Here is a 26954-nt window from a genome sequence, read left to right as displayed (position 1 = left end):
CTAGCGGCTGTTTTAGCACAACAGCGCGTGTTACTGCAACAGTAAACAATTGTTGATTCTTGTCCAAGTTTGGCCAATATTACTGTCCAGTTGTAACATTAAGCTGTGTGCAATAACTTTAATGAAAAAAAGTAAACTGACATATGCTTCTGCTCCACTGTGGTAAAAATTTACGATTTTACCATAAGAGTCTCAAATAAATGCTTTACCAAAGGCCTGATTAGAATTGAACAACGTCGGATCCCCGAGAGCGTAGACAGTGACATCACAGCTCTCCCACACTATGTATGTTTTTTTTCTCCCAGCCAGGGCGCCCCCTATGGGCAACAGTTCACACTTCGACCTGTGAAGTTCGACAGTAACCCACTGACGCACCCGCCGAAACAAACACACCAGGGCTTACATAGGAGTTTTAATTCAACTTTAATGCTGGTGGTTCACCCATGTCTGTCTCTAGTCAATAGCTTTTTACCCAGACGGAATCAGATGGGGCAAATTAAACTTTGAAAACATAAACTATCAGATGAGAAGCGAATTCCCTGCCTGGTAAAATTAAAGGTTTGGGCTCCGTATTTTTCTGACTCCAGCCAGTCCTTTAAAATTCGCGGAGCAGCGTGCATTTCAGGTTTAGTGAAAAGGAGGCAAGTAGGCCATGCGTGAACAGCAAAGGGGGAGGGGGTTGGTGGATTACAGGACTGGGCGGAACAACTCGCCGAAAAGGCTCTTTAAAGCAGTTAGTAACAGGTGTTTGGAATGTCCACTGCACATTTAAATCATGAAAAGAGAAACGGAGCGAATGTTAAAACAGGGTCAACATCGTTAAACGGAGAAGATGCCTAAACTAAACAGAGTTACATTGTGTGTTTATGTTTGAGTTAATCTAGCAGCAGAAACCCGCTCTTTATTTGTCTGTATTTGTGTGCTTCTGTTCTTGGTTTGGGCTTATCATATTTTTACTAGAACTTTCCATTGTTCTCGCATCTCTAGATGTCGCTCTGTCTGGCAGCCTCGCGTGCGTGAAGTGAGTGTGAACTTGGAACACTGCCGCCTCGCGCTGAGCAGGGCGCGTTCGTGGTGCAGGGAGAAGGTATAGAGCGCCTGCCAAGGAATGCTAATGGCAACTTCATTTCCACAAACAATAAAGATGCAGTTTTCTAAGAAGACAAAACAAGCTACATTTGTTGAAAAGCCTGCGGCAAGATAATAAATGTTTAATTCCGTTTATAGTCTATGATGGTGAGCCCTCATCCTGGAGACAAACAAAACATATATATACAGAGAGTAGGCTTTGGGTCCGCCACCCCTCAGCCATTGGCTCTCTTTGAACAGTCTCTTCCAGTCATTGCTTTGAGACTTTGCCTAACATATCTTGGCTCAGCCCAGCAGAGCATTCCTCTCAGCTGATTTTAATCCCACAGCTGTCACACAGACCAGTTGCTTCCAATACTCATAAAGAGTGGGCTTCGGGTGTGCCCCATTCAACCTTTGGCTTTTATCCACAGGACTCTTTCAGCCATTTATTTGGGACTTTTGTCAATCTCATCTCGTCACATCTTGGTGGAGTATTTACCTCTCACAAAAACTTTTGGCTGTATCATTCAGCTGCCCCTCGAATGCTTGCACTAAACTGAATCAGGTACTTCTTTTCAACTATAGCCTGATACTGAGTAATGACCCACTCTACTCCACACATTTCATTGCTTCAATAGTGACACTTCCAACTGCCAATTTGCTTCTGTTTCATTGAAAAGTACGCCATGACCCTTCTAAATAAAATCAGCAGGCCACATGCCCTCTGAGAGCAGTGGTCACTAGGTACAACACTTGGCCACTGCTGGCCCCGGATGGATTCAACCAGAATGCAGTGCTTAATTTGTGAAATAATAAGTGCCAGGGCCCTGACCAGGAGGCCACTGCAGCTCGCACCACCCCTTGCCCCGTCATCGCTGCCAAAACAACTACTAACCATCTCTCTCGCCTGCAAGTGCGACAGTTCAGATTATTTCAGGTCCCCAAAGCTAAAGGAATGGCTGGGGAGGCAGGTATTAGAATTTTTTAATGTATATTTTATTTATAAACAACCGTTGTTCTGCTCATCTCTAAATTAGATGAGCAGCGCCACCATGAAGCAGAATGTCGTAAGTGTTGTGATGACAATGAACTGCCTGTGCCGAGCAACCAATACCAATTAAGCACTAGTGCCGAGCACGGAAACCCCGGCTCAAATTAATCCCTGCCTAAATGTGACAAGCTCCTCAATGCGAGGCCAAAAGTTTGAGTTCTTGTCAAATAGCAAAAGAGTTAAAGTTACTGAACATATTATTATGTTTTATTTCTGTTATTGGTGTCTCATTAATGTGAGAAGGGGTGGTCGTTTAATGGAAGTGTGGTTTACTACTTCACAAATATACACCATATATTAAGGTAAATTGTGGAGAGGTAGGTGGTCTTGGTGATCATTTTCCACATGCTAATCCGCCATTCTTATTTTAAAGTTAAAGTTACAAAGAGGCCAGTTAAATTACCAAGGGGCATATTATCAAGCGGCAGCGATAATTATCGCTGGCCGCTCTTAGCGTGAGGATTTTTATCTCCGGAAATTATCGCCATGTTAGCGCTGTATTAACAACGCATAGTGCAATGGCGATTATTATTCCAGCAATAGCGGTGTTTTCCATGGAACATCGCTGGTTTTCCAGCAATGTTCCATGGAAAACGGCCATATCCTTGATGATAGGGCCTGTGGTCTTAGCCACACAATCCACCCCCCATGTTAGGTATGCCTTAGTCAGGAATTTAATTCCTGCGTTAAGGCATACTTAACGCGATTTCAAATATCGCTACTCCTCGTTGATAATATCGCGAAGCTGCCTTTGCGGTATTAATCCATGTTGTTTTCACAGCCACGCCTCCTTTGCATCTCATTATCGATGCGAGGCATGTGAAAAACGAGCGCTAAGTCAAGGAATCACGCGCTAGCGTGTCCTTGATGATAATGCGATAAAATTATCGCTGCTTTTCACCCAAAAACGGACGCTAAAGCGGCAATAATTGTATCGCAGCCCCTTGATAATATGCCCCTTAGTTGTGTGGCCATGTCAGCCATTTTCCAATTCACTGAATGCATGTAAGATGCTGAAGAAATTACTTTATTTACTTAAATCAGTAATTTGAATTTTTAAAACCATTCCTTGTGGCTTGTAGCTTTCTGTTAATATGAAGCATGGAGGGAAGGATTACCACATAAAATGTGGATTAGTATCCACAGATTCAGATAAATAAAGACATGATGAATAAAAACAATTCCATTTATTAGTACAATAATGGATACATGAAAATACTATTAAACTGTAAAACATAAACGTAAAGGCTTCTTGCTGCTACAAGACTTAGAGAAAAGAAGAAAAAAGGAAGACGAGACTTTGCAGCCATTGTAAGAACTGTCAAAGAGCTATTCCAAATAGCTTGTTCAGACACTTATTTAAACAAAAAGATGTTTTTTAGTATTTTACGGAAAGTTCCATGGTCAGCAATGGCTCGCAGAGCCCATGGCTGTAATTCCATTATTTCGAGGCCAAAACTGTAAAGTACCTTCCCCCAGATCAGGCTTTTCTAAATTGCTGAACAATTGTCCTGCCTTGTGAAGCAGAATGTAGAGCCGCATAGGAGTGTGTTTAGTAAAATAGGTCTTGAGTAGGCCTGGTCAAAATGTAAATTATGCCTGCGTAATTCACATAATTTCTTGGATTTTGCACTGAGCTTCGTAACAGAAATCCCCAAAATTACTCAATGACGTCACATTGTGTAATTACGGCACCATTCACAACTAAAGTATAGTGTGGAAGCATGGGAGCAATGCAAACAACCAGAACGTGAGCGGCTGTTGTTTGCAGGACTGTGTTTTTCAAGTTTTTTTTAGTTCGAAAAGAATCCTTGGGGCATATCAGCAACAACTGGCAATAATTATCGCTAAGCGCGCTTAGCGCTAGGATAATTATCGCCGGCTAGCATGGATTTTTATCGCTGAGATAGCATGCTATTAGCAACGCTTATCTCAAAAGCAATAAAAATCCTAGCGCTAACTGCCTAACGTGAGATTATCGCTGGAAATCCAGCGATAATCTCACGTAGTGTGGCCTTAGCTTGCTGATAGGGACTCACAAACTTAGCCATGATATCCACCTTCCATAGTATATTATGGCTAAATCAGTCCTGAAGCAGGCGTAAGGAAAGTAGCGATAACAGGGGTTATCGCTACTTTTCCTGCCGCTATGCTTCATAGCGTGGGGCTTGATGATAGGAGAAATGACGCTTAGCGACATTTCTCCTGTCATGGTAGGTTAGGAACGCCCACTTTGCATCTCATTAGAGATGCAAAGCTGGGCTTTAGGAATTCGACGCTAAAGCAAGGTTTCACGCGTTAGCGTGGCCTTGCTAATTAGACGATAAAATTATCTACACTTTTTGGCCGAAAACGGCGGCAAAAGCGGCGATAATTTTTTATCGCCAGCTTGTAAATATGCCCCCTTGTCTCTAAAATTTATGGGGCATATTTACAAGGCGGCGATAGAAAATTATCACCGCTTTTGCGTCCGTTTTCGGCCGAAAAGCGGCGATAATTTTATCGCCTAATCAGCAAGGTCACGCTAACGCGTGAAACTTTGCAATAGCGTACGAAATCTTAACGCCCAGCTTTGCATTTCTAATGAGATGCAAAGTGGGCGTTCCTGACCTAACATGACAGGAGAAATGTCGCTAAGCGACATTTCTCCTATCATCAAGCCCCACGCTATGAAGCATAGCGGCAAGAAAAGTAGTGATAACCCCTGTTATCGCTACTTTCCTTACGCCTGCTTCAGGACTGACTAAGCCATGGTATCCTATGGAGGGTGGATATCATGGCTAAATTTGTGAGGCCCTATCAACAAGCTAACGCCACATTTCGTGCGATTATCCCTGGGTTTCCAGCGATAATCTCACGTTTGGCAGTTAGCGCTAGGATTTTTATTGCTTTTGAGATAAGCGTTGCTAATAGCATGCTATCTCAGCGATAAAAATCCACGCTAGCCGGCGATAATTATCCTAGCGCTAAGTGCGCTTAGCGATAATTATTGCCGGTTGTTGCTGATATGCCCCTATATGAGGGAGCATTTTACATGAGGCATTTAACGATGGATTTGCATTTCACATAATTACATAAAATTTCGCTTAATTTCCCCCAAATGTCATGTCATTTTGCGAACACAGATTATGCGAATTTCCTACACCCCTAGTTTGAGGGCCAAACACATCTTTTTGAAACCTATTCTCTTTTATACAGTTTCCCTGTCTGGCCTCAGGGATGCCATCAAATGTTGGCAGTCCAAGCGGCCACCTCCAGGCTAATTTCTGCATCAGTTACAATCTGGAGACAAATTCTGCAGACAGACCCAGGTAACAAGCATTGGCAAAGTCAAGCCGGAAGAGGACGGATACTACCACTACCATGGTACAAAATTCGTGCAGGATAAGAATGTGTAGATACCACAGAATTGACCTCTGTTTCAAGAGGGAATCCTTTGTCAAATTCAAAGCTCAGATTTTTTACAAAACTAACTGGGTTATGTGGAGACCCTATGCTTGCTTATCGGCCAAAAGCTACCGCTGCAAAGGAAGTCGGTGCACACATCAGAATTTACGTTTTTTCCGCTTTTAATGTCAACATTGTTGCTCAGACAGGAATGAACAGGAGAATGGCAAGGCTTAAGAAATGGCTGTATCATTTATATAGAGTGGTAAAAGCAGAAAAGAAAATGAGTACCATAGGCATACGACATAGAAACTAGGCCATGGGGAGAGATGAGAAGTATCAAAAGTTTTATAGATGTTGAACAGGATCGGAGACAATGGCGAACCATGAGAAATTCCACATCTAACCAGGTTCGCTTTGGACCTGAATGGTGTCATTGATAGTGACTGGCTTCAATCTGCAAGAAAGGAAGAGTACCAGGCAAGAGCAGTGTTTGTAAGGTCTACATCTGCCAAATGTTGATCATAAAGCATGATTGCCGGAATTAAATGCTCTCGAGAGGTCCTTAAGGATTAGACCTGGGCGGTGTCCATTGGCCATGCCCAACCTTCTTTCATTTAAGTCAGAGGTCAATGTGGTTTCATTACCCTTCAGCATTCAAAAGCCAGCTTGCGACAGGTCTAGAAAGTTGTTTTACTGTAGATGGTCTATAACCGTTTGGCAAAACATTTCTCCCTAGGTTTTGAGATAAGAGGAAGCCTTTTAGGTACATGCAAGAGATGGTTCTAGATTAGTTTTTTCATCAGAAATCTCACCACACTTTTTTTTACCTCTTTTCTAGAACCTGGCCAGAGCAAAGGAATGATTCAGAATAACTACTTGCATGATTTACCAATTCTGCAAAGCCAGGGGGAATTCGTGGAGGGCAGAGGTCATCTGGAGAATCTGATTAAATGCGCTTAAGTAATTGGTGTTTGAGAGACTCCGGAACAGCTAGAGTGGAATTAACCCTCTGGACTTCTCACCTGTCAGAAAGATCATAAACATCTCTTGCCTGTGACAAGAATTTAGTAAATCTACATGCGAATTTAGATAATTTCTGATGTAGTAAATTGTTTGGATCTTGCTGACAATGTTTGAGGATAGTTTCTCACATAGTTCCTGAGGGTGTGTTGGCAGTGGGAACCCCAAAACAGTTTACACCTCAAATTATTTCCTATACAGAATACCCACAAGTTGATGAATCAAGTCGGTATTAAAACTCAATTTCATGAGGCATTGAGTCTCTAAGTTAAGGCACCTTCCAACACATCAAAATCTCAGAAAAACAGTTAATTAAACACAGAATCAGCCCAATTTCTGAGCTCTAGATCAATGGAATAGTTATAGGATTTTATTACAAAAAACGTGAAAATAAGCAATTCAGGGTCAGTGACATGAAGGCTTTCAGCAAATAGAGCGTTGCAGAGGAGCCCTAAGTCAAAAATTATTGTAAGTCTCAAGTGAGCAGTAGAATCAAGAGGGAATCAGTCAGCATCCCTGGTAGCATTGGACACATCTCTCTGAAGTTCTGGCTCGCCCCAAAATTAAGGGTTTTTATACATTTTTTGTACATGTTAAAACTAAGAAAGCTGCATAAGTACTGTGGTGTGATGGAAAAAGATACTTCTTTAGCAAATCACAGCACAATTCTTAATCAATATCTATACCTAAGCACTTTCCACTATATGAATAATAATTCTATCCCTTCTATGCTAATGCCATCTGGAGATGGCGGAACAAACTAGGTACATGAACAATAACTTGCTATATGAATGAATAAGCCACAGTGAACCAGTAGAAGGGCCTCAAGGTTATAGTTGCAGTTTGCAACTGAGCCGGGGAAGTTTAGCGAGAGCAGTGTAGGAAGGTGGAGTATTATGTGGTGATGCTGGTTAGACGTCACCATGCAATACTCCCACAATATCCCAAAGTTGGTCCTTGGATTCAACATAAATAAGTCCTTAGCTCATTCCTGATAATGTGGTAAAGAGCAGTCAGCCTTTACTAGAGGAACGTGTTAAGTATTTCAGAGTACCAACATGGATGATAAGTAATTGACACGACTCGAAAGAAATCCAAAACTAATTTATAAAAATAAAGTAGATTTGTAAGTAAATTTAGACACCAAAATGAATTAAATGAAATAAGTATACCTGGGGTTATGGATTTTAGAAGCAACATTAAATCAGTGCAAAGCAGTACCGCAAAACGTTATCATTCCGGTCTATGGTAAAAAAGCAATAGTGACAATCGGTCCTTTGCAGGTCAAGTTGCGTGGAACCCAAGGAGGGTAATGATGCTGATCCCAGGACCCAGCCACGACATTCAGTTCAATTTGACCTGGCTCGAGATGCCTGGGTGCCGAGTTGTCCTGGCTGTCTGTGGTGCTGTAGCAGGAGCTGCGGGGGAGCTGGTTTTACTGGTCATACAGTGCAGGTGGGGAACCGGGTGCAAAAAGTCAACAACAAAGCCATTGCTGATGTTCAATGAAGGTTTTGTGGAGTTCTCTCGAGCTGCAGCATCAAGTAAAGAGGATGGTTGCTAGACTGGTGACCAACATGCCATGGCAGTGGTAAGGTCAGCAGAAAGTTATTTCGACCCCTGGAGGTCTGGGGGAAATTAGTAGCTGCCTGAAACTTCATGGAGGTCAGGACTACATTTCCTTCAATGCACTCGACCATCTACTTTTGGGTGATCCCTCGGAGGGCCTGATGGCCAGCGATTCTTTAGTTCTGATATATTATTTTTACCTGCGTTGTGCAGGGGACTAGTGCTCTTTGTCTCTCAGGGGGTTGCTCTGTCTGGGGGGAACCGAGATTTCGTCCGGGACGGGTCGCAGTTGTGCAGTTCCAGGAAGGTTGCCACAGGTGCAGAGTATCACCACTCCTTTGCTTTGTGCAGATCCTGTTGTTGAGACACAGGTCTCCTCTTTGTCTTCCTAGATTTAGGGACGTTAGGGGTGTGGTTGCAAGTGGTGAATGGGCTACTAGCCCCAGCGCCTAATCTGCCCCATAGGTAACTACAACCGGGGGTGTATGTCACCATTTCTACCCAGAACCCTCTATTCTACTCCTTTTAAAAAGGGCAGAAGCCTTCCTTAGCTGTACAGGGCAGGTAGCCCAACCTAGAAGAGTGTCTAGCATTCTGGGGTGTACACCTCCTGACTGCCTCATTTCCCCACCTGCCTGGGTGCAAATGTGCCTGGGGGCAGAGAGAAGACTGTTTCCTCCTTTGGGAGGCAGCCTTGTTGCATATCACAGGCGTTGAAGCCTTTGAAGCTCACAGCCTTGATGTGCCACATCACTAGCCATCCTGTCAGGGTGGGAGGTGGTCCACCTTCCTGTCGTGGCCATTGTTTATGACTACTGGGAGAGTTTGCACTTCCTGGCAGGGGGTCAGATTCCTGTCTTGGCAGCAGCTGCGGGCTGGCATCCAGAACACAGGAAAGGCTGGTGCAACCAGGTGGGCAACCACTAAGGTAGCCACCTAGGTGCATGCCACATCATCCTCAACATGAGATTTGATTCAGGGGTGAGGAGGCACATTGTTTGATACCAAACATGACATATTTCAGTGGTACCATAATGGATTTGCTACCCTCGGGTTTGCCATAGTGCCAGCTCATGTTATCCTATGGACCGCCTATCACTTATAGTAGCCTTTAATGTTAATGGCCACTATAGGGACATATATGCTTGCACTTACATGTCCACACCTTTAATATAATGCACCTTGCCTCCTGGGCTTTGGAGGCCTTCCTTAGGGGTGAATGGCATATATTAAAAATAGTCCATTGACTTTGCCACACATGGGGCCATATGTAGATAATTTCTATTTACCGATTCATAAATACCGAATTTTACCGATTCGGTATTTATGAATGGGTAAATAGAATGTAGGTAAGCATTCGGTAATTATTACCGAATCGTTAATATTGGGTATCACTGATTCGGTATTTACCGAATCGGTAATAATGCATCCCTTCCAATTCATTCCTATAGGCCTGGAGGCCCATAGGAATGAATGGGAAGCCATTCACTATTACCGATTCGGTAAATACCGAATCGGTAATAGGGGGAGCATATTCATGGGTGGCAGGGTGTCACATTGACACCCTGTTGCACCCCTGAATCGTGCATGTGTGCACATGTGGCGCACATGTATGTCTGCCACATGGCACTTTTCAAAAAGCACAAAATTGCTTTTTAAAAGGTATTCGGTACTTACCATCAACTTGTAGTTGGTGGTAAATAACGAATCCAGAAACCAAAAATGCACTCACTTGAGTGCCCCCTACATAGGATTTCAGGATTCGGTAATTTACCGAATCGGTATTTTACCAATTTCTTAAAATTCCGATTCGGTAAATTACCGAATCCTGAAATCCAGCCACCTACATCTCAATTGCCTAAATACCGGTCGGTAACGGGATATTTACCGATTTTCGGCCGTTACCGACCGGTATTTAGGTACCTACATATGGCCCATGGTGAGGGCAAAGTAGAGTTCGAGCAGTTTGCACTGCTTTTGCAGTCTGCAATGACAGGCCTGCTGTCAATAGTCACTTGGGCAGGGGCGGCTGGTGACATTTTAAAGTGGTGGGGTGTAAAATGATTGGTATACTTCACCGTTGCGAGCGAGCGTAGCGAGCGAGCCCGAATCCCTATAAGGAGGGTTTGGGGGGGTTCTCCCCCCGAGAAAATTTTGAAAAAAGAGAAGAGAAATGGTGCATTTTCAAGCAAATTTGAGAAAGCAGGAAGGTTAATAAAGCAATTGTGAAAGTGCAGTTATAACATTAATAAAGAGATGTCATATAACATAGGTAGCTGCTTATTCAGTGTATAACCACAGAGCTTCATAACAGACTTCGAGATACAATGCATTTCTGAGTACCTCACTCACAGATGTTATTTAACAAACTAAACTGGTTGCAAAGTAGCAGCATTCAACATTGTTTACTTTTTGTAAATGAAATCAGCACGTCTCTCTCTAAGAGCAGCAAACTTTTCAATAACTTTAGTGTTAAAGTCCGGGATTTTCTGAACTAGCTTGCTCTCTACAGAGAGCATTGCCAAAGCATTGAGTCTTTCCTCAAGCATGGTGTTTCTCAGGAATGTCTTAATCCTCTTTAAGGCTGAAAAACATCGTTCTGCCTCGACTGTTGTCATAGGAGTGGTTATGACAATTTTAAGTAAAGCCACTGTCTGTCCAAGTGACTTTTCCATATTAAGTTTATGTATTAAAGCCAGCAAAGACAAGGCACTTGTGGCCTTCCGGTACACAGGCATTCCGTACAGTACAGTCAACTCAGTTCTCAGCTCTTCTTTATTTAGCATAGGATAAGCTCCCACAGCCTCATTCAGAGCACGCTCCGGGAAGGATTCATCATATTTGGCAAACTGTTGACTTTGCAATAATGTGGCACTCACCAAATGTTTAGTGAAAGAAAAACGCTCTCGTGCCTGCACAATTACAATGTCACAGATCTCCTTTGCAATTCGGACCATAGTGGTGATGCTTTTCCTGCGGTTTGTGAAAAAAGATTTCTCTGGCAGTTTGCTGTCTAAATTGTCAACCCCATCTCTCACTTTGCTTATGCTTTGTACAAACATAGTAGTATATACTTGCACTTTGACAGTATCTATCTCTCGTGCTTGTAACTGATTGTATAACAGGTCGACAGCTACCATTATATCATGAAATAAATACAGTAAGAACTGAAACTCTCTGTCTTGTAGTGTTCTACCAAAGCCATGGGCTTCAATCTGACTTTTGTAATCAAACTCATCATTGGCTTCTATGGCTTCAAAACATTTCAGAAGGTCCTCTCTATGTTCATAGATTAGGTTGACTGTACGGATGTTAAAGTTCCAACGAGTTGAGGATCCCCTTGGAACGCTTTTGTCTACAATGTCATGAAGTGCTTCTGTTCTTTTGGGGGAACGCGAGAAGAATGCTGCCATGCCTCCTATATCCTGAAAGAAAATCCGTGTCTCGGTGATCTTTGATACTGCCTGTTGCATAATAAGATTAAGTTGGTGAGCGTAACAGTGCACATAATGAGCATTAGGGTACACATCTCGAATTCTCTTCTGAACTCCACTAAGGCTTCCACTCATTACGGACGCACCATCATAGCTTTGCGCAATAAGTTTTTTTTTTTGAGGCAGCTCTGGAAAAATTAAGCTCAGTTGACGCAGTATAGCTGCAGTAATGGTTTCTGCACTAGAGTCTCTTAAATGTGTGAAACCATAGAACCTCTCCACAACTTGTCTGTCATTGTCAATGTATCGAAACACTAATACGGACTGTGTTTTAGTGGCCACATCAGTGGTGTCATCAGCCTGAATAGCCACAAAGTCTGTGTTTTGCAATTCTTGCACAATATGGCTTCTCATAATTTCGAGCATACACTCAAGAAGTTCATTTTGTATTGTTTTAGAGGTGCCCTTAAAGACTGTAGCACGTGCTAAATGTGCTTCCATATCCTTGTCTATGCTTGCTATTAAATCCACAAGGCCTTTGAATATTCCAGGATTTGGGGAACCTTCCGATTCATCATGACCTCGTAATGCCAGTTCAAAAGCACCACAGAAACGAATGCAATCAATTATTTTGGATAGAATCTGTCTGTTCCTATCAACTGCTTCATTGTGTTTCTGTATTGCTTTGCGGTATGCATCACTTATCTGCTGCTCAATCGGAGCATCTTCCTCCAACATCCCCAGTCTAGTCAGGTTTTCCATATGCTTTCTTGTGCGTGAATGCTTCTTTATTTTTTCAGATAAATGCTTCAAGTCTGTTACTCCTTGATTTGTCCAAGTAAACTCACCACCAAACAGCAAGCAGGGTAAGCAGAACAGAGAATTTCTTAATGGGCACCCTGTAAGCCAATCAGCTTTTGTGTACCAGGCGTTTGAGAATGTACGTGTGGACATTTTTCCTCTGTCCTGGGAAGTTTGCTGTAGTTTTAGGTCAGGCCGATGAGGTCCCAATTGCTTTAAATCTATTTTCTCTTGAAGTGGCCGTGCCTGGAATGACCTTGTAATCAGCTCTTGTACTGTATTCATGATGACGATGCTGGCCTTACCAATATATATTAAAGAAACCTGCCAATAATCAAAGTACAACATATAAGGTGCGGTGCAATGATATAAAATTGCAGTATAAATACATATATCTTGTGCAGTATCGCAATAAATCTCCAACAGCTCCCCTTTGCACAACATGACTGCTAAAAATACAGCCTTACTGTCTGCTGCCTCTGTGTGCCATAGTGGTTGCTGAAGGCACTGAAACAGACACTGCTTGAGGGCTTTGAACAAGGCAAGGGATAGATAGGGCTGTTAACAACCGTTATTGCCCAAATCACAGGGCTAAGGGTGTTAGTAAATTCCATCCACTGAGGGTACAATGTTCAGAATGTGTGCCTACCCCAACCACCATGTACAGTGACCACACACATACCTCTAACTCCAATCTAAAAAAAAAATAGCATCAGTTTCCTTACCTTTAACTCTGGTGTTTGCTGGGTCGTAGCCGGGGTGAAAGAGCAGCAAAGGAGGTCTTGTTCTTCGCCGGAAATATGACCAAAAATTTGGTAAGGGTTGTCAAGCTTTGGAAGGTGCTGAAAATAAAAATAACGTGCTGTAACTAGACAAGCATTGCTTTTCAAATACAAGTAATCCCAATGAATTTTACCAGCGTCAGTTCTTCAAGTTAACATAAAATAACTACAGTGTTCTTAAAATATTTATTTTGTTTGATGTTCGGGGAAACCAGACTTTTTTTAGTCTGCTACGTTAAAATTATCCATTGGAATCTGCTTACATTTAAATGTAATAATGATATGATTTTTAGCTTTCAGTATCTTTATGGAATATAATAGATCACAATTTTAAATTCAAATTATCCTTTAATCAATACATTAAGAAGTGCAGCAGAGAACCATAACTTGTGAAATAGTGTAAATATGTGCAAGAACCTATTCAGTCTCCGCTCCAGCAGTGTAGGCGGATCTACAGAACCCAGGCAGCGAGTGTATTGTGTAAGTGTGTTTGCGTCAGTAAATTCCTCTGTGCCTGAAACAAATAGAACACCGGGCTTAACTAATTGAGGCTAGTAGTCTGATTGCCGACTTTGGGGCTGGAAACCAGGGTTCGAGCCTCGGGTTCGCGTCCACATCCTGTGATTCTGGGCAAATCACTTAACCTCCCCGTGCCTGAATGTGTCCTTGTGTAATGTAACCGGTGCGTATGTACAGCGCCCCAATACCTTCGGGTCGAGTTCACGCTATATAAATCTGCATAAAAACAAAAGTGTGCAGTACCATGGGTTTATTTTTCCACAGAAAGCTTGGTCACTGACAGATAACACAAAACAGAGCCTTGAACCCACCCAAGAAACTGCACCTTGACGCAGACTTACAGAAAAATGTAAGCTAAAGAATCTGAACAGTAGGAAAATCGGCGTGCTAATTTTGGTATCAAAGCTGAAGCGGAGCATAATTTACGTGCACAGTTGCCACCTTCTTAACCCCCCCCCCCCATTTACTGTGTCCATCTCATGCAGGCTACAGTTAAGAATACAAAGTATGAGCGAGCAATGAGAAAGGTTTTCACACGTGATACTAGACAACTTGCTAGCACTGTGTTTTAGTGCCCAGGTAGAGAAGCCCAAGGGAACTGCCTCACAGCCAGCTGTACCCCATTTCCTCAGACCCAGAGCAATAACTCGTACCGGCCAGCAAAGCTCTCTCCGAACCGAACGTCATATTCATAAAGAGCACGGCCCGGGCTGCAAATTCAGCATCTCACTTTTGAAAGCCGCAGGGATCCGTGCAGCGACAACAACGCCATTCCGTGCCACTGCCAACCCTAAAATGGCGGATGCCTCTGCGCACCGCCACTGCGTGAAGAGTGTCACCCGTGCAGTCAGTGAAAAGTGTCACCCGTGCAGTCAGTGAAGTGTCAAGCGTGCAGGTAGTAAACAGAGTCAGTTGCAGACAGTGAAGAGTGACACGCGTGCAGACAGTGAACGCATGCAGGCAGTGAAGAGTGACACGCGTGTAGTCATTGAAGAGTGTCACCGTGCAGGCAGTGAAGAGCGACGAGCGTGCAGACAGTGAAGGGTGTCACCCCTGCAGTCAGTGAAGAGTGTCAAGCGTGCAGTCAGTAAACAGTGTTACCCGTGCAGGCAGTGGTCGGAGTGTCACGCGTGCAGGCAGTGAACAGTGTCACGCGTGCAGTGACCACGAGACCAGGATGTCGCCAGTTCTCTGAATTTGCATTTCAAGGACAGAAGAAGTATTTTGTGTGAAAGGTGAGGGGCACGCGTGACGTTATATCTCATTATAAACAAGCCAGCCTGGAAACTGGCCTGTTAGCACATGCTGGGACTCGGAGGTTGGCCTAAGCAGTCAGTGAACCCCTATTAATTATCTGAACGCCACAACACCCCCTCCCCCCCCACACACACACACGCACTTCTCTTGTACTGGTGACAGTGTGCACGGAGATGTCACACCACCTCAGTTTGCCTTCTTTGAGGAGTGCGCAGTCACCACATAAGCTTCTGGAAAAGCCTCCCATTCATGGTTTTTTTTTGGGGGGGGGAGGGGGGGTGGCAAATGATACACGGCGCATAAACCTGGGTGAAACAGTCTTCGCCGGTGCACTCAGTGCAGCCGTGCACGCCTCGCCTCGGTTGGGAAATGCACGGCACATCCCTTGATTAAAATAAAGTGACGTATGGATTTTCACCGACACGGGACAGGAAGGCAAGAGTGCAGCGGGCATTATGCAGATCCGAGAGTATTGCAGACCCGGGGCATCACTGCACTAGTACTCACCACCAATGGACAAGTCCGGAACAGTAGAGTACGCAAGGTGACAAGAGTTAATTGTCAGTCACCACACCACGACAGTGACGACACACGAGTCACTCAGTCACACGACGGATCCTGACTCCTGTACGCACCGCCGCCACGAGGTTATGCAGACACAGACAGTGTGGCACCACCGCGTGCGTGATGACGCGACCGACTGCTGGAGTGCGCACCTCATGGCCAATCACTGTCACTGTGTTCAGACATAAGCCACAGTGAATGGCCATAGTTGCGCGGCACCCAATTAGCGGTTACTCGTAGGCTGCCACGGGTCTGAGAGACTGTATCAGGCTCTCAGCCAATCCAGAGACGCTGCATTAGCAGCGCCTGCCCTGGATTGGCGAAAGAGCATGGATAGGGCTCGCCCGGATACCGAGAGGGGGGCTGCTGCATGAGGCAACCCTCGGCTTCTCGGCCCCCTCCTCTCAGTAGTAGTCAGTAGCAGACAGTGCAGCGAATGCGCATGCTCGTGCTTGTCGTGAGACAAACTCGAGCATGCGCAATAAAATTGCGAGCCGCTGCCTGTCAACTGTGTCAGTGCTCGCCCCCGGCCCCACCCCCTTCATGTCCGACGCAACGCATCATTGCATTGCCATTGCTGCCGGTCTGGGATTGATTTGCGTGCGTGTCGGACGGTAAGTGGGGCTCCGCCCCTGCGCCCCAATGGACGCACCGCCGCTGCACTTGGGTCACTCAGGGTGGCGCAAACAGTGCTTCGGGCCCTGGTGATCCCTTTAACACCCATGCCCTGGGTACCACTGGTATAATTTACCAGGGACTTATAAGGGGGTTACAGTCCTTGCTCACCGGGGTTACCAATTCACATATACCAGATTTAGGGAGAGTGTACTGGCATGGGGGCCTGGTTAGCAGGCTCCAGTGCACTGTCAGAGTTGAAAACCAGCATCCAGTAGTCCTAAGGGGGGGAAAAAGTGGGGGGACATCTGCAAAAAGGCCTTTTTTCTTACAAGGAGCATAAACAATTACACTGGGAATAAACAAGTGCATCCCAGTTTAACTGTGTACTGCAGAAATGGTGAAGAGGGGAAGGAGGAAGACCCAGGAGAATTCAATTTTGAATAAAATGTCTGGCAGGCCCTACTTGAGGTCTAGTTAACAAAGGTCAACAAAACACCCTTCTAAATATCATTGACAACTTTTTTTAAAAGAAACCTGCACAATATCAGTGTGTACATATAGAATCAAGTGTAAAACTACATTTTGCACATTATTAATCATGTATGAAAAAACAAATGCAAAAAAATCTCTAACAGGAAATAATGTACTGAGTAAACAAGAGGCACTAGTAAGCTCTCCAACAACCATAAACAAATTCTGTACAGAATTTGAGTAGTTTAAAAAAAATCAATGTCCGTTTCTACAATGTCCGTCCACTGTTGTTTTGCTTTGATTCCAGAGTTATAAGAACAAAAACAAATTCCATGTTTTTGTGGGTAACTTGAATTTAAGGACTACCTTGACTATTCATTAATATATGTCTTACACACATCACATTGGGGAAGCACCAGTGTTTATGAATCTGCAGTCATCAAAAGCACATGATGTTTATGATTGGGGCAAAGTAGAATGCCTATAAAACTAGAGTCATAAAAAGAAAATATTTTAAAGATTGACGAGAAATAATAATGATTGTTATTCACAGTCATAAAAAGGAAAGGTTTAAAACATTCAAGAATGCTTTCCTGTTATGTACTTGCGCAGAAATACCTTTGAAGGGAAGGGCCTTTTATAGACCGTTGATTTGGAGAGATTCCTAGCTCCTAAATTCTTTTACTTTTAGAAGTTTGGTTTGCGCGCTCCTAGTCCGGCAGAGCCTACAAGTCTTTTGAATGGTCACTGAGTAAAGCGCAGCGGGCTTGCTTCTGAGCTCTGTCCTTTGTGCTGGGCTCTGTGCACTCTACTGCACACTGCCCTCTCTGGTAGTCCATTTTCTCTTTGTTGGGCTCTTTCTTCACTGCTGGGCCCTGTTGTGCTCTGTGCTATCTCTTGCTCCTGCCCTTTCTGGTGGGATCTCGTCTCTCTGCTGTGATATATTCTCTGTTAGGCTCTGTCCTCTCTGCTGGGCTCTGTTCTCTCTTCTGCACTTTCTCATCTCACTCTGAGCTTTGTCCTCTCTGCTGAGCTCTGGCCTCTCTCTTGAGCTCTGTCTTCACCTTTGGGCTCTACACTAGGTGTTAGGATCTGTCCTCTCTATTATGTGTGTCCTCTCTGCTGGGCTCTGTCCTCTCTGCTGGTCTCTTTTCCTCTCTGCGGGCTGTGCCTTCTCTGCTGGGCTGTGTTCCCTCTGCTCTGCTGTGTCCTATCTGCTGGGCTGTGTTCTCTCTCTGTGCTGTGCCTTCTCTGCTGGGCTTGATCCTCCCTGCTGGGCTGTGTCCTCTCTGCTGGGCTGTGTTCCCTCTGCTGTGCTGTGTTCCCTCTGCTGTGCTGTGTCTTCTCTGTTGTGCTGTGTCCTCTCTGCTGGGTTGTGTCCTCTCTATTAGGCTGTGTCCACTCTACTATGCTGTGTCCTCTTTGCTGGGCTGTGTCTTCGATGCTGGGCTGTGTCCTCTCTACTGTGCTGTGTCCTCTCTGCTCGGTTGTGTCCTCTCTATTAGGCTGTGTCCACTCTACTGTGCTGTGTCATCTCTGCTGGTCTGTGTCCTCTCTGCTGGTCTGTGTCCTCCCTGCTGGGCTGTGTCCTCTCTATTACACTGTGACCTCTCTGCGGGCTGTGCCCTCTCTGCTGGGCTTTGTCCTCCCTGCTGGGCTGTGTCCTCTCTGCTGGGCTGTGTCCTCTCTATTCGGCTGTGTCCTCTCTATTCGGCTGTGTCCTCTCTATTTGGCTGCGTCCTCTACGCGGTGCTGTGTCCTCTCTATTCGGCTCTGTCCTCTTTATTCGGCTGTGTCCTCTCTGCTGGGTTGTGTCCTCCCTGCTGGGCTGTGTTCTCTCTGCTGGGCTGTGTCCTCTCTTGTGGGCTGTGTCCTCTCTACTGTGCAGTGTCCTCTCTGCTGGGCTGTGTCCTCTCTGCTGGGTTGTGTCCTCTATGCTGGGCTGTGTACTCTCTGCTGGGCTGTGTCCTCTCTTTTAGGCTGTGTTCCCTCTACTGTGCTGTGTCCTCTCTGCTGGTCTGTGTCCTCTCTGCTGGGCTGTGTTCTCTCTACTGGTCTGTGTCCTCTCTGCTGGGTTGTGTGCTCTCTACCGTGCTGTGTCCTCTCTACTGGTCTGTGTCCTCTCTGCTGGGTTGTGTGCTCTCTACCGTGCTGTGTCCTCTCTATTAGGCTGTGTCCTCTCTATTAGGCTGTGTCCTCTCTGCTGGGCTCTGTCCTCTCTGCTGAGCTGTGTCCTCTCTGCTGGGTTGTGTCTTCTCTACTGTGCTGTGTCCTCTCTATTAGGCTGTGTCCTCTCTGCTGGGCTGTGTCCTCTCTGCTGGGTTGTGTCCTCTCTACTGTGCTGTGTCCTCTCTGCTGGGCTGTGTCCTCTCTGCTGGGCTGTGTCCTCTCTATTAGGATGTGTCCTCTCTGCTGGGCGGTATCCCCTCTATTCAACTCTGTCCTCTATTCGGCTGTGTCCTCTCTGCTGGGTTGTGTCCTCTCTGCTGGGCTCTGTGCTCTCTACTGGGCTTTGTCTTCTCTGCTGGGCTGTGTCCTCTCTGCTGGGCTGTGTCCTCTCTATTAGGATGTGTCCTCTCTGCTGGGCGGTATCCCCTCTATTCAACTCTGTCCTCTATTCGGCTGTGTCCTCTCTGCTGGGTTGTGTCCTCTCTGCTGGGCTCTGTGCTCTCTACTGGGCTTTGTCTTCTCTGCTGGGCTGTGTCCTCTCTGCTGGGCTGTGTCCTCTCTGCTGGGCTGTGTCCTCTCTGCTGGGCTGTGTCCTCTCTATGAGGCTGTGTTCTCTCTGCTGGGCTGTGTCCACTCTGCTGGGCTGTGTCCACTCTGCTGGGCTGTGTCCTCTCTGCTGGGCTGTGTCCTGTCTGCTGGGCTGGGTCCTCTCTGCTGGGTTGTGTCCCGTCTGCTGTGCTGTGTCTTCTCTGCTGGGCTGTGTCCTCTCTATTAGGATGTGTCCTCTCTGCTGGGCGGTGTCCCCTCTATTCAACTCTGTCCTCTCTATTCGGCTGTGTCCTCTCAGCTGGGCTGTGTGCTCTCGGCTGGGCTGTGTGTTCTCTGCTGGGCTGTGACCTCTCTCCTGGGCTGTGTACTCTCTGCTGGGCTGTCTTCTCTACTGTGCTGTGTCTTCACTGCTTGGCTGTGTCCTCTCTGCTGGGTTGTGTCTTCTCTGCTGGTCTGTGTTCTCTCTGCTGGGCTGTGTCCTCTCTACTGTGCAGTGTCTTCTCTGCTCGGCCGTGTCCTCTCGGCTGGGCTGTGTCCTCTCTGCTGGGCTGTGTCCTCTCTGCTGGGCTGTGTCCTCTCTACTGGGCTGTGTCCTCTCTATTAGGCTGTGTCCTCTCTATTGTGCTGTGTCCTCTCTGATGGGCTGTGTCCTCTCTGCTGGGCTGTGTCCTCTCTGCTGGATTGTGTCCTCTCTGCTGTGCTGTGTCTTCTCTGCTGGGCTGTGTCCTCTCTATTAGGCTGTGCTCGCTCTGCTGGGCTGTGTCCTCTGTATTCAGCTGTGTCCTCTCTACAGGATTGTCTTCTCTACTATGCAGTGTCCTCTCTGCTCGGCTGTGTCCTCTCAGCTGGGCTGTGTCCTCTCTGCTGGGCTGTGTCCTCTCTGCTGGGCTGTGTCCTTTCTACTGTGCTGTGTCCTCTCTGCTGGGTTATGTCCTTTCTACTATGCTGTGTCCTCTCTGCTGGGCTGTGTCCTCTCTGCTGGGTTGTGTCCTCTCTGCTGGGTTGTGTCCTCTCTGCTGGGTTGTGTCCTCTCTGCTGGGTTGTGTCTTCTCTACTGTGCTGTGTCCTCTCTGTTAGGCTGTGTCCTCTCTGCTGGGCTGTCTCCTCTCTGCTGGGTTGTGTCTTCTCTACTGTGCTATGTCCTCTCTATTAGGCTGTGTCCTCTCTGCTGGGTTGTGTCCTCCTACTGTGCTGTGTCCTCTCTGCTTGGCTGTGTCCTCTCTGCTGGGTTGTGTCCTGTCTGCTGTGCTGTGTCCTCTCTATTAGGATGTGTCCTCTCTGCTTAGCGGTGTCCTCTCTATTCAGCTCTGTCCTCTCTATTCGGCTGTGTCCTCTCTGCCGGGTTGTGTCATCTCTGCTGGGCTGTGTCCTCTCTGCTGGGCTGTATCCTCTCTATTAGGCTATGTCCTCTCTATTAGGCGGTGTCCTCTCTACTGGGCTGTGTCCTCTCTGCTGGGTTGTGTCTTCTCTACTGTGCTGTGTCCTCTCTATTAGGCTGTGTCTTCCCTGTTGGGTTGTGTCCTCCCTACTGTGCTGTGGCCTCTCTGCTTGGCTGTGTCCTCTCTGCTGGGTTGTGTCCTCTCTATTCTGCTGCGTCCTCTCTGCTGGGCTGTGTCTTCACTGCTCGGCTGTGTCCTCTCTGTTGGGTTGTGTCCTCTCCACTGTGCTGTGTCCTCTCTGCTGGGTTGTGTCCCGTCTGCTATGCTGTGTCTTCTCTGCTGGGCTGTGTCCTCTCTATTAGGCTGTGTTCCCTCTGCTGTTCTGTGTCCTCCCTGCTGAGTTGTGTCCTCTCTATTCAGCTCTGTCCTCTTTGCTGGGCTGTGCTCTCTATTAGGCTGTGTCCTCTCTGCCGGGCTGTGTCCTCCCTGCCGGGCTGTGTCCTCTCTATTAGGCTGTGTCCTTTCTGTTGTGCTGTGTCCTATCTGCTGGGTTGTGTCCTCTCTATTATGTTGCGTCCTCTCTGCTGGGCTGTGTCCTATCTGCTGAGTTGTGTCTTCTGTATTCAACTGTGTCCTCTCTGTAGGATTGTCTTCTCTACTGTTCAGTGTCCTCTCTGCTGGGCTGTGTCCTCTCTGCTGGGCTGTTTCCTCTCTGCTGGGATGTGTCCTCTCTGCTGAGTTGTGTCCTTTCACTATGCTGGGTCCTCTCTGCTGGGTTGTGTCCTCTCTGCTGGGTTGTGTCCTCTCTACTGTGCTGTGTCCTCTCTGTAGGCTGTGTCCTCTCTGCTGGGCTGTGTCCTCTATGCTGGGTTGTGTCCTCCCTACTGTGCTGTGTCCTCTCTGCTTGGCTGTGTCCCCTCTGCTGGGTTGTGTCCTGTCTGCTGTGCTGTGTCCTCTCTATTAGGATGCGTCCTCTCTGCTGGGCCGTGTCCTCTCTATTCAGCTCTGTCCTCTCTATTCGGCTGTGTCCTCTCTGCCGGGTTGTGTCCTCTCTGCTGGGCTGTGTCCTCTCTGCTGGGCTGTGTCCTCTCTATTAGGCTGTGTCCTCTCTATTAGGCTGTGTCCTCTCTATTAGTCGGTGTCCTCTCTACTGGGCTGTGTCCTCTCTGCTGGGTTGTGTCTTCTCTACTGTGCTGTGTCCTCTCTATTAGGCTGTGTCCTCTCTGCTGGGCTGTGTCCTCCCTGCTGGGTTGTGTCCTCCCTACTATGATGTGGCCTCTCTGCTTGGCTGTGTCCGCTCTGCTGGGCTGTGTCCTCTCTATTAGGCTGTGTCCTCTCTGCTGGGTTGTGTCCTCTCTGCTCTGCTGTGTCTTCTCTGCTGGGCTGTGTACTCTCTATTCGGCTGCGTCCTCTCTGCTGGGCTGTGTCTTCTCTGCTCGGCTGTGTCCTCTCTGCTGGGATATGTGCCCTCTCTGCTGGTTTGTGTCCTCTCTAATGTGCTGTGTCCTCTCTGCTGGGTTGTGTCCCGTCTGCTGTGCTGTGTCTTGTCTGATGGGCTGTGTCCTCTCTATTAGGCTGTGTTCCCTCTGCTGTGCTGTGTCCTCCGTGCTGAGTTGTGTCCTCTCTATTATGCTGTGTCCTCTCAGGCTGTGTCTTCGCTGCTGTGCTGTGTCCTCTCTGCTGGGCTGTGTCCTCCCTGCTGGGCTGTGCCCTCTCTATTATGCTGTGTCCTCTCTGCTGGGCTGTGTCATCTCTGCTGGGTTGTGTCCTCTCTGCTGTGCTGTGTCGTCTCTGCTGGGCTGTGTCCTCTCTACTAGGATGTGTTCCTTCTGCTGAGCTGTGTCCTCTCTGCTGGGCTGTGTCCTCTCTGCTGGGCTGTCTTCTCTGCTGGGCTGTGTCCTCTCTGCTGGGCTGAGACCTCGCTGCTGGGATGTCTTTTCTACTGTGCTATGTCTTCACTGCTCAGCTGTGTCCTCTCTGCTGTGTTGTGTCCTCTGTACTGGGCTATGTCCTCTCTGATGGGCTGTGCCCTCTCTGCTGGGCTGTGTACTCTCTATTAGGCTGTGTTAGCTCTGCTGTGCTGTGTCCTCTTTGCTGGGCTGTGTCCTCTCTGCTGGGCCGTGCCCTCTCTGCTGGGCAGCGTCCTCTCTGCTGGGCTGTGTAATCTCTGCTGGGCTGTGTGCCCTCTGCTGGTCTTCTATTCTCTCTGCTGGGCTGTGTCATCTCTGCTGGGCTGTGTCCTCTCTATTATGCTGTGTTCTCTCTGCTGGGCCGTGTACTCTTTAATGGGCTGTGTCCTTTCTGCTGCGCTGTGTCCTCTCTGCTGCGCTGTGTCCTCTCTGCTGGGCTGTGTCCTCTCTAGTGTGCTGTGTCCTCTCTGCTGGGCTGTGTCCTGTCTGCTGGGCTGTGTCCTCTCTGATGGGCTGTGTCCTCTCTGATGGGCTGTCCTCTCTGCCGCACTGTTATCTCCAATGAGTTCTTCAACTTTGATGGTCCATGACCACTTTGTTGGGCTCTTTCCTCACTTTCACCCCTGCCGGACACTGTCCTCTCTACTGGGGTTTACTCCCTGTTGGGCTCTTTTCTCTCTGCCAGACTTTGTTCTCTCTCTTGGGCTCTAGCCTCAGCTCTGGGCTCTGTCCTCTGTGCTGAGCTCTGTCCTCTGCCCTGTGCTCCATACTCTTTGTTCAGCTCTAACCTCTCCTCTGGACTCTGACTGCTCTGCTAGGCTCTCTAGTGGATTCTGTCATTTCTGTTGAGTCCTCTCTGCTGGCCTGCATCTCTTTGCTGATCCTTGCTACTGGGTTCTGCCCAGTGTTGCACACGATGAACTCAAAGACATTGATGGGAGATAGAAAATGCAACAAGAAAAAAGCCTGGTACATATATTCTGTGTGGAGCTGTGCATCCTCTCTGCCAATAAGTAATCAATAGAATTTCGGGATGAACAGATAGGATGAATATTGGATGTGGTTTCTTGTTCAATACCCTTGAAATAAAAGTGAAAATCACTGGCAAAGCTGCGAAACCTAGCAATGGTTTTGGCTAAGTATACCACAGAGATGGCCTGGGAACATCTGCTGTTCCAAACATCAATGGCTTTATGACCTGAAAAAAGATATTGTTGCAGAGGTAATAGTTTCAACAAAATAAATAATAGCATAAACTCATGATGTTGGTGATCAACTGGGGACCCTGGCATAGGATTTACTACATCTCTTCCCTGCCCCAGGAGCAATGCCTCTAGTGAAGCTACATACTGTAGAAAGACACACTAATACTGTTTGAGGGCAAAGCCTCTCATAGGGGGTAGGGCAGCAGGGCACAATTGGAATCTACTGAGACAGGAAATTGATAGTGTAGGCAGTAGGCTTTGGGGGATGCTGAGGCTGAGATGTGTAATGCGCTTATGTTCATCTGAAGCCTGTTAATGGATTCTGATGCAAAGCCTACTATACTATGCTGCATAGCTCAATATTGCCTAAAGCCTGTTTGATTGGTCCCCTCTGCTGGGCAGGCTGCTCAGCTCGGGCCCTCTAATGTTGGTCTACCATGCTACCATGTTGTTCTGGGTCCCTATGCTTAACTGGGTCCTTTCAAATGATGCGTTCAATGATGCTGGCCAATATTGCGGAGTCAGTGGGAGTAATTTCCTATGCGGATGACACTCAACTTCTCTTGGCTTTTCATGAACATTTTCCCTCCTCATTGAGTTCTTTTAAGTCTTCCCTTAGATTTGTCTTGGACTGGATGAATACCAGTTTTTTTTAAAGCTGAACTCAGACAAAACTGACATTCTGTTTTTTTGGGACAAGTTCTATCACTGATCCTAACCTTTAATGGCAATCTGAAATTGGAGCTCCCTGATGCCCTTTCCCTGTGGTAAGGAATCTTGGGGTCAAATTTGATGCTGAGCTCACTTTTGAGCCCCAGATTAAAGCATTGTCCAGTTCTTGTCTTTTGATCCTGAGATCCTTGAGACATATGTTACACCTTATTCCCATGGAACATCAAAAGCCTATTGGGCATACCATGATCACCTCGACACTGGACTTCTTCAGCAGTTCCTCAGGCTTCCTATTTTACTTATTCAGGATCTTCCGATTATTCAAGACGCTGCTGCCCATTTGATCCTAAAAATTCCACCCTGGGGTTCGATATCAAGTCAATTGCAACAGCTTCATTGTCTACTGATCCAATTCAAGGCCCTCACTTTTGCCTTTGGAATTTTTAATTTAAAGGGACCTCTTTATCTTAGGCGCTGGTTTAAGTTGCCTGGCTGGTTTAAGTTGCCCTTTCAGGCACGCTCATTGCATTCTAACAACCTCAAATTGTTTCAAACTCCCCGCATTTTTAAGTCGAGAAGAGGAGGCCGTTCTTTTGCCTTCTTGATGGCCAGACTTTAGAATGCTCTTCCTCTGGCCTTGAGAAGCTGCACTTCTGAAATGGTTTTCAGAAAAGAAATCAAAACGCTTCTCTTTGATTCTGCTCTAACCTTTTCTTATTTCTGTCGCTTGCATTTTGAAAGTGTGGCGATCCTTTCTGCTAGTGCAGGGACATCTTGTTAGATAGCTATGCGCTTTAGAAATGCATTGTATTGCATTGTATAAAGGGTGTTGGGTAGAGTGTTGTAGAGTAGGAGTAGATTGTCATACAGTGGAATGGCATAGAGCAGAGTGGACTAGAGTTGGGTAGTGTGTCATAGAATAGAGTGGAGTAAAGTGTCACGGAGTGGCATAGAGGGAGTTGCGTAGAGATTCGTAGAGTGGAGTAATGTCGTAGAATGGTATAGAGTGGAGTAGAGCTGTAGAGTGTCAGTGGTGCAGAGTTTAATGGAGTAGAGCATCATAGAGTGTAGAATCGTGGAGTGGTGCAGAGTAGCAGAGTAGAGTAGCCTAGAGTGAAAAGGCATCAAGTACAGCTGTGCAGAGTAGATTGGCATAGAGTGCAGTGGCATAGAGTGCATTGGTTTTCAGTAGTGGTGCAGAGTGCATTGGCGTTGAGTGCAGTGACGCAAAGTAGTGTAGAGTGCAGTAGCATAGTGTAGAGCAGTACAGAGTAGACTGCAGTGGCATAGTGTGCAATGGCATAGAGTGGAGTGGTGCACAGTTGAGTAGAGTGGCGCAGAGTGGAGTAGAGTGGTGTAGAGTGAAGCGGCATTGAGTGGAATGGTGCAGTGGCGTATAGCATTGTGGCAGAGTGCTGTGGTGTAGGGTGCTGTAGAGTAGCATAGAGTTGAGTGCTGCAGAGTAGAGTGCAGTGTCATAGAGTGCAGTCATGCAGAGTCATGCAGAGTTGAGTTTCAGAGTGCATGGTCGGAGAGTGCAGAGTAGACTGGTGCAGAGAGCAGTAAAGTAGCGTAAAGTGGTGCGGAGTAGAATAGAGTGACGTAGAGTGCAGTGACATAGAGTGCAGTGGCATAGAGTGATGTAGCATGCCGTGGCATGGAGTAGACTGTTGTAGAGTATAATCACGTATAATGTAGTGGTGAAAAGTAGTTGGCATAAGTGCAGTGGCATTGGGTGCATTGGTTTTGAGTAAAGTGGTGTAGAGTGGGCTGGCATAAAGTGCAGTGGTATAGAGTACAGTGGTATAGCATAGACTGCACTGGAATAGAGTATAGTGGCGTAGAGTGCCGGGGTGTAGAGTAAATTGATTCAGAGTAGAGTAGAGTGGAGTGGTGCAGGGTAGAGTATAGTGGTGCAGAGTAGAGTGCAGTGGCCTGGAGTAGAGGGGTTTAGAGTAGAATGGCACAGCACTGATTGCAGTAGCATAGAGTGGAGTGGCGCAGAGTGAAGTAGAGTGGCGTAGAGTGCAGTGGCATAGAGTGCAGTGGTGTAAAGTAGATTGCATCAGAGTAGAGTGTAGTGGTGTGGAGTGGTGCACAATAGAATCGAGTGCTATAGAGTAGAGGTATAGAGTGCATTGGCATAGGGTGTCGTTTTGCAGAGTGGAGTGGTGTGGAGTGGCCTAGACTGGAGTGGTATAGAGTGCATTGTTACACAGTAGATTAGAGTGGCATAGAGTGCATTGGCATAGAGTGGTGCAGGGTAGAGTAAATTCAGGCAAGGTAGAGTGGCATAGAGTAGAGTGGCATGCAGCTCAGTGGCAGAGAGTGCAGTGCTGCAGCGTAGAGTGCAGGGATGTAGAGTAGGGTGGGGTAGAGTGCATTGGTGTAGAGTGTAGTGACGTTGAGTGCTGCAGAGTAAAGTGACAGAGTGCAATGGTGTAGCGAGACTTAGAGTGCATTATAATAGAGTAAAGTGGTGTACAGTGCAGTGGTGCAAAGTAGATTGGTATACAGTGGAAT

At 46.7% G+C, this 26954-nt stretch overlaps 1 protein-coding gene across 1 annotated transcript in view; it reads right to left on the bottom strand.

Annotated features, from left to right (window-relative positions):
• Positions 1–26954, bottom strand: part of LOC146855817 (inositol oxygenase-like) — a 344917-nt gene that overhangs the window by 108992 nt on the left and 208971 nt on the right. The window contains exon 2 of the mRNA XM_085653748.1: positions 13062–13178. Coding sequence (XP_085509874.1) covers positions 13062–13178 — 117 coding nt within the window. The remainder of the gene's footprint in view (positions 1–13061; positions 13179–26954) is intronic.

This window comes from Triturus cristatus, chromosome 4_1, assembly GCF_964204655.1.
Source record: "Triturus cristatus chromosome 4_1, aTriCri1.1, whole genome shotgun sequence".
NCBI classification, from domain to species: Eukaryota; Metazoa; Chordata; class Amphibia; order Caudata; family Salamandridae; genus Triturus; species Triturus cristatus.
Note: the sequence above shows the minus strand (reverse complement) of the source record. Positions and strands in the feature narration are given on the sequence as shown.